Source organism: Rhea pennata, chromosome 8 (genome assembly GCF_028389875.1).
Source record: "Rhea pennata isolate bPtePen1 chromosome 8, bPtePen1.pri, whole genome shotgun sequence".
Taxonomy (NCBI): domain Eukaryota; kingdom Metazoa; phylum Chordata; class Aves; order Rheiformes; family Rheidae; genus Rhea; species Rhea pennata.
In genome coordinates this window covers 6,185,602-6,198,323 of record NC_084670.1, presented here as the reverse complement: position 1 = coordinate 6,198,323, position 12,722 = coordinate 6,185,602, and the positions used below count along the sequence as shown (strand labels likewise).

At 59.2% G+C, this 12,722-nt stretch overlaps 1 protein-coding gene and 1 long non-coding RNA gene across 6 annotated transcripts in view; both read right to left on the bottom strand.

Moving 5' to 3' along the window:
* Positions 1 to 4,068, bottom strand: part of SSBP3 (single stranded DNA binding protein 3) — a 94,282-nt gene extending 90,214 nt beyond the window's left edge. For all 4 annotated transcript variants that reach the window (XM_062580863.1, XM_062580864.1, XM_062580865.1 and 1 more), the window contains exons 1-4: positions 3,954 to 4,068; positions 3,768 to 3,840; positions 3,582 to 3,643; positions 2,315 to 2,399 (exon numbers count right to left, since the gene is read on the bottom strand). In XM_062580863.1, the coding sequence (XP_062436847.1) occupies positions 2,315 to 2,399; positions 3,582 to 3,643; positions 3,768 to 3,840; positions 3,954 to 4,009 (276 nt within the window). In that variant the 5' untranslated portion in view covers positions 4,010 to 4,068. The remainder of the gene's footprint in view (positions 1 to 2,314; positions 2,400 to 3,581; positions 3,644 to 3,767; positions 3,841 to 3,953) is intronic.
* Positions 4,069 to 9,813: 5,745 nt separating this feature from the next.
* On the bottom strand, positions 9,814 to 12,425 carry LOC134143535 (uncharacterized). 2 transcript variants are annotated; one of them, XR_009959132.1, is made up of 4 exons: positions 11,258 to 12,425; positions 10,941 to 11,112; positions 10,509 to 10,579; positions 9,814 to 10,052 (listed from the first exon to the last, which is right to left on the bottom strand). It is a non-coding gene; the product is annotated as an uncharacterized LOC134143535 (long non-coding RNA). The 2 variants fall into 2 exon arrangements; XR_009959131.1 differs by having other exon boundaries at positions 10,941 to 12,425.
* Positions 12,426 to 12,722: the final 297 nt, after the last annotated feature.

Genomic DNA, 12,722 nt, shown 5'->3' with positions numbered 1-12,722 from the left:
TTTAAGGCCAACAACAGGCCTATAGACATAAAACCGGAGTAATGAAGCAGGGGGAGGAGGCACGGGAGGAATGAGAATCTTCTTACAAGTCTTTGTAATAAAACTGAAAAGGTAAAACACTTAGGGCTGTTACAAAACTGTATTACACTGAGAATTAAAAACAATCAGGATTGTGCCTATTTACTGTAAGCTTAAAGCAACGTATATTAAAGAAGTTTATGCGAATCATCTAATGCACTCATGCCTATTGTTAGAATTATTACCAAGCTAAAAAAGATTAATTTCTCTAAATACACTAAATCCTCAGACATTATTAGAAGGCTGCTGTGAACGTAGCATATTACTATGTCTTGGCTGCTAATGTCATCTTTACCTGTGGCTTTGCTGCCCTAAGATCTGCCTTTTCCCTGCTCCCACTGGGCCTTCTGTCCCAATCAGCCTCAAATAAAGCCAGGATTACTTAAGTAATGCTTGAGGAGCGACCAGGACAGAGCGGCAGTCTGTCTTGAGCAGAGGTTGGAACTGCAAGTCTCGGCATCAACAGATTTGCTGGCAAACTGTCAGCTGCCAGCTCTCTCTAACCCTTGGCTCAGGAATTCAAAATTTTAATTTGACATACTCCAAAAAGCTACACAAAAGATTTACAACGGAGATGGAAACTGAACAACGCAGAACAGCCATGAGGAAGGGACATCCAACCTGGAAAGGTGCAGATCCAACAAACCAGAGCAAGCCTCTCCCCTGGGTGTTTGCATAAGGGACAACCAGGCAGCTTTCTACTGCAGTATCTCAACATGGAAGTAGCTACACCTCTACACCCCAAACACCTTCTCAAAAACGATGCCTCTTTTCAGTACATGTAGAAAACACAGGTTGGCTCAGCAGAGACACCTGTGTTTACATGTCCACAGCAAAGACTTTCAAACAGCTCTTCACTGTTGATATCCCAGGTGCACACTCATTTTGCTCTCCCAGCAACATGCAAGCAGCGAGCTCGAGCATCTTGGAGGTCTCCAAGACGCTCACGCAGCGTTGCTTTCAGACAAACACTCACACATCTTCTGAGCAGCTAAATGCAGGCATGTTGAGGCAACTAGTAACTTGGGAAGAGAGGAAAAATGGTTTCCACACCGTAGGCTTCCAGGAACAGACAAAAACAGCTCCTGCTACACAGTTTAACTTACTTGACTACAGGCCAAACCCACAGCCAGGTGACTAATCCTTCGATTCAAATTCCTCTCGATACAGATCTGAGTGACTTCAGCAGGACAGGGGCGAGCAGTTCCCCCCTCTCCCACCACATCTGGTGCCATCAAGTCTCATACCCACTAGAGAAGTGGTACTTACTGAAGAGGACTCCTTCTAGAAAGTCTTGCCTGCCAAGAGGACGACAGCACCTCAGCCCCACAGGCTCAGCTGTCCTACCCAAGGAGGGAGCACCTTTTGGGTTACCCTAACACATCCACCAAAGAAAACCCGCAGTCTGCTTTGATCAGACACTTGAGGACCTGCATGCTCAGACCTGCTGGCAGAGCAAGGTCCATGGAGCAACCGTGCCAGAGCCCAGCAGGCTGCGGCACTTCTAGGTTTGCTCACACTCGTGCCACGCCGGTAGCCTTGTGCAAGGGCTGGGGGCAGTGTCCCCACTGACGTTCAGGTCATCGCAAAACAGGTCAAGCGACACCACAGCTGTGACTTCTCATCTCATGGGACCTCAAAGCATTTTGCTCCATTTTGCACACAGACAAAAAGCCCGCAACACTGATGGACGAGAGACACACCGTCAGCCAAGGGGGGAGCAGTGGAGGTCTGCAACATCATCTTTGTTTAATTAATACCTTCGTAGAGTTTTTTGAGAGAAGATTCTCAGACAACCGAAGAAGCCCCAAGCCTTACTAAGAACAGCAAGGTTTTCAGAGGCTAAAGAAATTACATTTTGGGGAATTCCTCCTTCCTCCCCATTCTACTCCACGGCTGTCCAACAACAACAGCATTTGTCAGTGAGATGTTCTCAGCAGGAAATATATCACCATTGATCCTCTACAGCAGTCATAGTAAATGCTTTGCTGTCCACTGCTATACAAAACTGCTTATTTCTACCAGTAGTCCAAATGCCTTTAAGTACTTAAGATAAGTATCTGAACTAGTTTACATAATTGCAACATTATGAAATACTATTCAGCCAAATCAGAACACTGTTGGTTAAAAAAAAAAAACACTTTTGCCAGTTGGTTACATTTGTTCTTGGTGCACTGAAAAAGTCTGAGCTACCCAACTCCATAATTATGGTAAGGATTAAAAACTTGTTACTCACATAGTCATGAAAGGCTTTCGCTTCACTTGAATGTTCACAAGTATCTCGCCTTTCAGGAGCTGCACAGTAAAGGTCCCAAAATACGCTGCATGGCAGAAAAAGTAAAACAGGATCCAGTTACTAATTATTACTTGCATACTTAACAGCACAGCATACAATAGCAGAGTTCAAACTACTCTACCGGTTCATTAAAGGTGAGCAACTTTCCACCTCATTTGGCCTGTGTTTGAGGAGGAAATCTAAAAGTCTGTCAGGACTGCGCATTCAATTTTGTTTCCACTCAGACCTTCTGGCGGCAGCGCCAATAAAGGCATTTCGAGACAGGTGATGTTGAGCATTCTAAAAGCTAAAACTAGCATTTAATGGTTGGGCAACAATTACAGCGAGCTGGCAACGCGAACCAGAGAACAGCGATTCAGAAACTTCTGAAACCTTAATATAAGCACACACCAACACTGACATCTTATGATGTCTTCTCCCTAAGGTTCCCAAGCATGCAAATGAGCCAACCCAAAGTCGGTTTCTTCAGTCACCTACTCCAGCTTCCTGGCAAAGGACAGACTCAAATCTTTCTCCTTCCTGAAGGCTCAAAGTTTTGGAAACCGTCCGTAAGGCCGATCACACGGGGAACGCGCTAGCCTCCGACTACCAGGTCCTTCCCTCCCGCAACTTCCCTCCCGCTTCTCAAGTATTCCCACAGGGTCAGCGGCAACTCCGCCGCGGAGGTTTCACCTCGACGCTCCTCCGGAGCGGGACTGCAAGCAGCACCAACGGGGCCGACGCTCCCCCGCGGCGAGGGGGCCCGAGACGCCCCGCGCCGGCTCCCGCCCCGCGGCCCCGCGCTCTTCCCCGGCCGCGGCGCGGGGCGCCGAGCCCCACGGCGCGCGTGGGTGCTGACTCACTGTTTCCCGTGGGTTCCTCGCTTTTTTTCCCGCACGAGCACCAGTTGCACGGCGGCATGAAGCCGCTCGCCGCCAGCCGAGCCTCCAGGCGCCGCGTCCGCGCGGGCAGCGCCGGGCAGGCGCGAGCGAGGACGGCGGCACCGCGGCGGGCCGGACCGGCACCGCACGGCGGCATGAGCGCGGCCGGACCGGGGCGTCGAGCCCGGCACGCAAACCGGGCCGGTCCCGCTCCCCCGCGAACTCCCGGAGGGGACACGAGCGGCCCGCGCCGCCCGCCCCGGCGCGCCGCAAGCCCCCGCTCCCCGACGGCGCTCCCGCGGGGGCCGAGGGGCGGCGGGGCGGCTCCGCGGCGGGAGCCCACTTACCACCACCAGGAGTGCAGGAAGCCCGGGGGCTCGCCCAGCGTGATGTTCTTCTCCCACCGGATCTGCGGGCGACAGAGGGCACGAGTGGGCGGCGGCCCCACGCGCGACCCCCGCCGGCGCCCGCACAAGATGGAGGCGCGGCGGCGGGAGCACAAAGGGCGCGGGGGGCGGCGGGGCAGGGCTCACCTCCGACAGGAAGGTCTGCGCCGACTTCTGGGCGCCGACGTGCAGCAGGTACTCGTAGACGTACAGCGCCAGCCTGCAAGAGCGAGGGGCGCGCTGCGGGCGGGGGGCGGCGGGCCGCGCCGGGCCCCGGGCCCCCACCGCGCCGCGCCGCGCCGCCGCCCGCCCCGCCGCGCCGCCCGCGCTTACTTCTCCCGCGCCTGCCCGTCCGAGGGCACGGCCGAGCCTTTGCCTTTGGCGAACATGGTCCGCGCCGGGGGGGCGCCGCCGCCGCCGCCGCTCGCAGGACGCTGCTGCCGCTGCTCCGCCGCCGCCGCTGCCGCGCGCTGCCCGGTGCCGCCGGGTCCCGCGGGCGCCGCCGCCCGCCCGCCGCGCCGCGCCGCGCCGCTCGCCGCGCCGGGGGCTGTCAGAGCGCCGGGCCCCGCCGCGCCCCCATGGCCGCCGCCGCCGCCCGCCCCGGCTCCCGCTCGCGCTCCCGCCGCTCGCGCTCCGCCGCCGCCGCCGCCGCTCCCCGCTCAACCGAACGTGGCTGCACTGGGCACCGAGCGCGGCGGGCGGCGCCGCGCCGCGACGGGCGCGCGCCCCGGCCAACCGCCGCCGCGCGGGGGCGGCGCCGCGCGCGGCCACGCCCACCCTTAAAGGGGCCCCGCGCCGCCGCCGCCTGCGGGCGCTGCCCTGCTGCCCCGGGCGCCCCCCGCCCCGCCCCGCCCCGCCGCCTCGCCCCGCCCCTGCCTCTCCCCTCTCCCCCCGCCCCGCGGCCGCGGGGGTCTGGGCGGGGCGCGGCGCCCCCTCCCCTTTCCACGCGCGGCGCTGGCCCTTTAAGCGCGCCGAGCCGGCGGGGCCGGGCGCGCGCGCGGATTGGCCGCCGCCGCGCGCACAGCCCGGGAAAGGGGGCGGGGAGGCGGGGGGGGGGGGCCTTGAAACCGCCCGCCAGGGCGGCTGCATGCGGGTGTGCGGAGCGGTGCGGAGCGGAGCGGAGCGCGCGGTGTGCGCGTGCGCGCGCGCGGGGCCGCTCCGCGCGCGGGGCCGCTCCGCGCGTGGGGCCGGCGAAGCGCGGCCTCGCGGCCGCCGCCCACCCAGCGCGGCTCTGCTTCCTCGCACCTCCGAGTTTCTTTATTTTTTTTTTTTTTAATTTTTTTTAATAAAAGACTAAAACAGGACTCCCGCGCGGCTTGCCGGCGCGCCTCGCGAGGCGCCGGGCCGCGCGCCGCCGCTTCGCGCCCGCACCCGCGGCGCCCCTCGAGCTCGCCCGTTGAATCCTGCCGCGGGAGCTGAAGCAGCCCTGCTCGCGCCCCGCGGCTGGCTCCGCTTCCCTCCGCCCGTCTCCTCCAGCCCGCCGCCCTTCCCGCGCTGCCTCAGGCCTCCCTGCGCGGGAGCGCCGCGGTTCTCCCTCAGCGATCGTGAAAATGAAGCAGAAACCGTACAGAGACGGTGCCGGCGCGAGGCCCCGCGGCCCGGGCGGTGGCCCGCGGCCTGCGCCTGCCTCGGCGGTTCCCCGGCCCGGCGTCGCAGCCCTCCCGCCGCGGCGGAGCTCGGAAACCGGGCAGAAATTCAGTCGTAGGCGTTTCCCCGGCGCCCCCGCCGCTCGCCCGGGCCGCCCGGGCCGGCTCGCCGTCGCGGCTGTGCGGGGCCGCGCCGCTCCCCGTCCGCCCGCCCGCCTCGCCGGGCCCTGCCGCCTGCGATCGCCGCCCGCCTCGCCGGGCCCTGCCGCCTGCGATCGCCGCCCGCCCCGGGCCCCCGCGGCGGGAAGGAGCCTCTTCTGAGGGAGAAGGCCCGCTCTCCCCGGCCGGCCGCGTGCGCCTCCGCAAGGCCCTGCTGCTCCGGGCGACCCTTGTCCTCCTCGAGCTTTATTTTAGACGAGGAGTTGCCGCAAGCAGCGGGTGCTTCCCGGTCCCCGGCGTGTCTTCCCTCGTCCTCCGAGCCGTGCCACCGAGGAGGACGCGGCAGGCGCGAGGCCGGCCGCGTTTTCGGCGCTCCGCGTGCCGGAGGAGGCTGGGACGGGGCCGACCCGGCTGCTTTGGCCGAGGAAGGGGCTCGTTTCGCAGGGGGAGCGGCCGCGGGAGCCCCGACGTGCCGCGCGGGGCGGGTGCTTGGCGGAAGGGGGTCCCGGCTGATGCGCTCAGTGAGCTGAAACCCGCGTTTTCTCGCGGCGCGCCCGGCCTTCGCCGCGACGCCTTCGCTGCCCCTCGCAGCGGGCAGCCGCGCTTCCCCACGCTTCGTCCCTCCCCGCCGCGGGGCTCGGCGCCCGCGCGAGCTGCTGACCCGTCCTGCCGCCGCGCGGGAGGCGCTTTTACCGGGGGGGGGGAGCGCGCGTGCCGGGTGCGGGTGGCCCCCGCGCCGCTGCGGCTCGCCGGCCTCCTCCACCCACGGCGGGCGCTGGCTTTGCAAACCTCCTCGCGCGCCCCGTCGGGGCGCTGGCGCCTTGGCGGGGCAGATTTCTACCTACCCTCCCTTTTTCTTTTCCTCCCGTGGGGCTGCTTGCAAGGCCCTGCCCGGCTGCCCCCTCCCCCTGCTCTGCGCTCCTCCACCCACCCCCAGCCCAGCCCTGCTGCTCCGAGCAAAAAGAGAAGTCACCTTCAGACAGAAACCGAGCCCGGAAAATCTGCAGCCAAGAAAGTGGAAAGTCCAGAGCAAAGGGAGGCTAAAGGGGCCCAGGGCTGGGCGTTTCCTCCGTGTCGTGGACGAGGCCGACCCCCAAGCTGGACGGGGCGGCTCGGGGGGCCCCTGCGCTGCTCCGGGCCCCTTCCCGGCACCGGGGCGCCGTGCCCACGTTGCGCCCATCCCCGCGAGAAGCAGCGAAGCCACCGCCCGAGCGCCCAGCCGGAGCAGCTCGCGTCTTTGAGCGCCCGAGACATCTGCTGCTAACCACGCGGACCGGTTGTGTTAATGAATGAATCTTAAAGCTGTGCTGTTTTACAGGCTTTCGAATGACTTTGGGGCCTGTAGCAATGTCTGTTTAAAAACTCTTTGCAAGTACCAGGCTAGGAGACGGGCTTGGTGTCTTTGAGAGACCTCGTCTTTTGGTTTCTAAGCAAAATAATAGCCAAAACGAGATTTTCATAAAGGAAATAAGAAAAGACAACTACTTTTATATATGCGCTTAAGTATTTAGGTCAGTATTTTTAGAATAAATAGCCGTGGGTTGGTTCCTATCTTTTCACTTTCATTTTTCACACTTCAGCTTTATTTTCCTGAATCTGGTTAACTGAAGAAGCAATTGGGTTTTTCAAAGCACTAACACCTACCAGTGCTCTGACCTCGGCAGCTCTGGTTTTTCCACAGACTCGTCTGTCTTTTTCTTCTCCGAAGAGCTATTATAACAATTACAGGCTAAATCCAGCCAGATCCGCTGCATTAAAGATTCCCTGACAACAGAAAGGGAGAGGCTGGCGTGGGAAGGGAGGGAAATACAGATTTAGTGATGCACCGAAAGGCGCTGCCAACAGCCTGCGAGAGGTGGTTCGCGCAGGGTCCCCAGGCAGTGGTGGCCTTGGTGCCGAGAGCGTAGGGCAGGGGGACGGGGAAAGCCCCTGCCGCTGGCCGGCTCTGACACCGGCACTAACGACACACCGGCAATCACCTCCGTACAGCCTGTTCGCAGCCCCGTCTGCTCTTTTCCTACGGCGTGGTGTCCTCTGAGCAGCATCTCCCGAGCCCTCTGGAAGGAGAGGGACATGGGACCACTCCTGCCTTCACCTCTGGCGGGGAGTCAGGGGCTTTTCTGGCCTGAACTGGGAACAACAGGAAACATGCTGACGTTAAGCGGAGATTATCCCTCAGATAGGGTCTCTGTAACCAAGATTAGGGACAACATGTTGACTTGCAAGTCGTGGACAACGTATTGGCTTATGAGTCATGAACAACATGTTGACTCATGCATCATGGACACCGTGCTGACTTGTGAGCATGCCAGGAGAGCTTGGGAGGGAAGGGAGAGGCTTGGACGTTTCACTGAAGGTCTCTCAGCGGGCTGTCACGGTACCTGGGTCGAGCCAGGTTGGCTGAAGGAGCTGGAAGAGTCAGCCAGCCTTTGGGGCGTGATACCGCCAATGCAGCAAACTGCCTCCTACGGCAGATGGGGGTTCAGCTTTCAGAAGAGCTCATTTCTTGTGTGAAGCGCTTTCTCCTGCCAGCTTCCCTGCTGATAAGGTGGATTTTGAAGCCTGGGAATAGAAACCACTGCGATGTCTGGCCACTGCTTGGCTGGATGACATCACGACGGGTTCTTGCTTAGAGGGAGTGAGCTCACGTTGGGGTCTGTGATAGGCTGCACTTGAGAGGAGCCTCTGGCTTAGAGGCTGTCTCTGAGGCCCAAGGGTGGAGGACAGCAGATTCTGCTCTAGGTTATGAGCCACCTTCTGGCATGCAATCAGCCCGCACTCTGACCCCAACCACTCCTCCATGGGACAACAGAGGCGGATGTGGGAAAAGCTCTGAGCTTGGGACCGGCTCCCCTCTGTGCTAACGCTGGCACATCCCTGGCACGTGCTGATGCGGTTTGCTCACGGGGTCCATCTCGGGGCACGCATGCGAGCCAGTTGCCGGGCTGTCTGCAGCCCCTGGGGCACGGGTCCGAGCGTTTCATAGCAGGGAAACACGCCGGCGGGGGGCACAGAGAGCCTGGAGGCGTCTCCCCGACGCGGGTGGCAGGCCGGGAAGGGTCACGGCCATGCCTGCGCGCCCCGGCCGGGGCATTTGCCACGGAGCGGGCAGCCAGCACAGGCACACAGCGGAGGGGCCATCTGTCCCTTCCTGCTAGCCTGGGCAAGCAGGGTGCAAAGCAGCAGAGCCCAGCCCCAAGCACAGCCTACCCTTCCGTGCACCCCGGGGACACTCTGTTTCCCACGGTGGTGGAAGTTAACGCCTTGCACGTGGGATTCCCTTCTGCATTTTGGCCAGAAAAAGCTATCTTTGCAGCTGCTCCAAGTGCTGGGCTTATTTATTTATTTATTTATTTATTGGAAACTGGGACCTCACTGCTTGTTTCAGGCACAGATTCCGCCTGGGGGGTTTCATCAGGAAAGGGTGACAGCAAAGGGGGGCCCAGGGACACCGAAGTGGGCATCAGCCTCGCAAAGCCATGGACACACGGCGTGCGCAGCAGCATGTCTCGGGGCTCCCTGGTCTGCCGAAGAGGGCCGGCCGGCTGGGGCAGAGCACGCTGTGCGAGGCGGCCCCGCATCCCCGTGACTGTCAGAGGCCACCAGCTTAGCGCAGACGAAAGCGTAATACTTCAGCAAAATACTAAAATACTTGGTTCCGTGCCTTGTTTTGGCTGCAATCTTTTTATGAAATAACTTGCCTAAATTTATCCACGTCTTGCTGTAAAACACACCTTTTGGCAGTAACCCCCTGCTGCCTCCCCCCCCAGCATCAGTGCCAATTACCATCCATATTTTACCGTAGCGCCTAGGGCTCGATGAAGAATGGGGCCCCTTGTGCTGGCTCCTGAATGGTGCCGAGCTGCAGACAGTCCCTGCCCTGAAGTGCTTGTGATTTATGGGGATGAAATATCCAGAAGACTGGGGAAGAGGGAAGGGAGGGCAGAGGGAAAAGCGACATAATGGGGAGCCGGAGCGGCGCGGTGGGGACTGCTCCGAGGGCCAGTCCTCAGCACTGTCTCCGAGGAGATCCCCGTGTCCCACGTTCACCAAGCCCCGGGTGTGCACGGCAGCTGTGCCAGGATGCTTGGAAATTATGTCATCCTGGTCTTCATCTGAAGCACACGTGCCTTTTCCTAGTGTAACCTGGGGCTTGCTGCAGCATTGCTCCGTGGCACAGCCGTGGCAGGTGGTGGAGACTCAGCAGGAGTCTGTGGCTGCTTTCCTTGCTGCGTGGCTCTGCTCCTGCGGGAATTGCACTCGGAGCTGGCCTGTCTTACCGCCCTCGATGCATCACGCAATCCTTGCAACAACAAGGACTCCCCTGGACACAAGCTAGGTGTAACACCCTTGCAGCACGCTACTAAAAGAAAACCACAGAGAAAAGTCCTTCAGAGTGAAACCAGCTTTGGAAGGAAACATTGGCAGTCCTGTTTGGCTGCAGCCGTGTCTGATTTGCTAAAGGCCTCCAAAATTAGAAGAGTCTCAGAAACTTATGATGGATGTTACCGGAGCAAGGGGATGGGGGCTGAAGAGCAAGGCACAACGCAGCGGAAACCCCAGATGCACACGTACAGAGAAGCGCCATCCTTCGATAAAGCAGTAATATCCGTAGTGCTAAACACGCTCTGCAGGAGTGACTGAGATGTGCCAAAGCGTCCTCACGACTTCGCTCCTAATAAACACGCTGTGGATGTGAAATGAGGCTCTGGGTAGAAAGGCAGCGTCGCTCAGCACACGGGCAGCGGGTCGGGGTGAGCATCGACCCAGCGCTGCTCCTGCTGGGATGCCCACGCTTGCACGCAGGGCACCCGGCCGTGCCGCAAGAGCCATCCGGGCCACGCTCCTGCCTGCGCCACGGAGTTTGTATCTAAATAAACAGCTCTTCCTCCCCAGCTCAACGGACACTTCACCTCCAAGAGTTATTCACAGATAAACTCCATAAATTTTGGGGGACAGCCATTTTATCACTCCTGGCAGTTCTGTGCATTAAATGCTACAAGGTGAAACCAAGGGAGATGGGAGGAGACGGGAAAACGAGCTCCTAGGAGAGCAGGGACACTGGGGCATCCTTCGAGGAGCGCACCGGGCTCCTGGGGATACCAGGGAGCTGCTGCTAGGGCCAAAGGAGGGACCTCCTTACCTCTCACCATCCGTCTGAGATTTTTGAAGGTTTGTTGGATGCAGGGAGGCAGGAGGAAAATGAGGGTTTATCTGAAAGGCAGGCAGAGATAGCAGTAAACCACCCCCTCTGTGCACTGCTTCCATGGATGATTTATTTCGACATGCGATTCCAGTCTGTTTTGCTGCATCATTCAAGGCATTTTATTGCCGGCAGCTCGGACTAGTGATATCCCTTGGCGATGCCAGACTCCTGCCCGGATGCCCTGTTAGGCGTGAACAGAAACCAGCCCCTTGGCGCTTGCCGCTGGAGCTTGCGGCCGCGTAGCATCGCCGAGGAGCTGCTTCGCTCGCCTGAGCGAGCCCGGGCTCTTTACGGGCTGCAGCGAGGGCGAGAAAGCACCTCGGGGACCCCACACCTCGACCCTTTCGACCAAGGCTTCCCTTTTCTCACCCTCCTTCCAGCGTGTCCCTCCTCGCTCCCAAACACGGGGACGCTGAGCAGCTGCGGGGTGCTGGCCGGCAGCTCCGCTCTTCCGCAGGACCCAGCCAAGAGGGAGCCGTAACTGGCCAATGTGCCAATCCCCGGGGATCGGTCTGTGCTTCCGAGTGACAGGGATATTCTGCTGGAATAACAATTAAAAAAATGCATCTTAGCTTTGCCTTGCTTTTACCAGTATGTTTGGGTCTATTTAATAGCTAGTGTCCAGGTGACCCTGCTTGAGCAGGGAGGTCGGATTAGGTATCTCCAGAGGCCCCTTCCAACCTTACCCGTTCTGCGATTCTGTCAAGTTTTACCAGCCCAGGTACGCATTTTGCCTTAAGGTCACCTCTTCAGGCTTAACGCTGTTGGAAGCAGCTGTAGGAGAGCCAGCTCATGGAGGGGAGCGTGGGGCAGCATCACCAGAGGGCTCAGCAGCCATGGGGCAGCCGCTGGGGTCCGAGCTGCCTGTCCGAAAAGTGGCTTGGCGGGAAGATGGAAACCACCTGGGTACAAACAAACCCCTGAAAGCTCCTGCAGTGACACGGTCCTCAGGTGTAGCTGGGTGCCTGTGGGGCTTCGTGTTGCAGCGGGTCTGTACTGCTGACTTTACAGCCAGGTAAACGAGACAGAAAATCATGTAGCCTTAATTTCTGTAAGGCAGCTTGAATCACTCACCTCTTCTTGGGGATCTTCCTCCTGCCAAACACCTGCTATTGCTGCTGGCAGCTCTCCTGTAGGAGGATCTTGCTTTGCTACAAGCTCTAGTTAATTTTGAGCACACTACAGATATTTTTAAGTTTTTTCCTCCCCAGATTGTCGCAACTCTTTTGTTCCTTTTCCAAAAGCTGTTGCTTCACCACACCAAACCCCACAGTGTAATGAGCATTTGAAACCTTTTTCCCTCATGCTTTCCCTTGTTGTACCAAAACTTTGCAGCTTCTTTACTCTGCAGACTTGACTTTATACAGGACAACGTGTCCTCAGATCACTTTCTGCCGATTGCTTCCTCTCGTGCTCAGTTCTGGTTCATCGTCAGCTTCCCCCTGCGTTGGAAGGATGAACAAAAGTAATTGAACTGCACTTGCGGAAATCAACACACACGGTGGGACGGACAACCGGGTGGACGACCTTGCCCAGATCAGGCAGCGTTACGAAGTGCTGTGCAGCGCGTTGGGACTTTGGGGGCACTCGCTTAAACCTGAGGACCTGGTGATGCTGAGGAAGCTGGTGTGGAGGAAGGAGAGGGCTCTGCTCACGGGCCCACGGACTTCAGACACTTCCCATTCCTCCAGCAGCTCCCAAACCTCCCTTCCCCACGGTGTCAGGGGCATGCTTGAACAGCAGCAGTTTCCCTCTTGCAAAGTGCTGCTTGGCTTCATCCGTCCTCATCCCTCCTCGACCTCTGGGAAACAACTTCATTTTGCAGTACTGCTAGACTGCAAAATATACAGATGCTTTCGCTGCTGGTGTTGCAGGGAGGGGATGCATTTTGCATTGTTACCTAGGATCTAACACTGGGCGTCTTAAAATTTCCATTACTCCTAATAAGGATTTTTTTTCTCCCCAAGACCAGCTACCAGGAAGAAAACACACTCTTGGTTCTGCGAGATTTCCACACCTCAGTGGCACTGGAGAACGCTCTGCATGGACAGCATTTCAATGAACTCGCTGCAAGGAACCGCTCCAGACAGCGTCTGCAGACGCCGAACCCCACCGGACGGCCCGGAGCCGGGGCGGCTGGAGACGCAGACG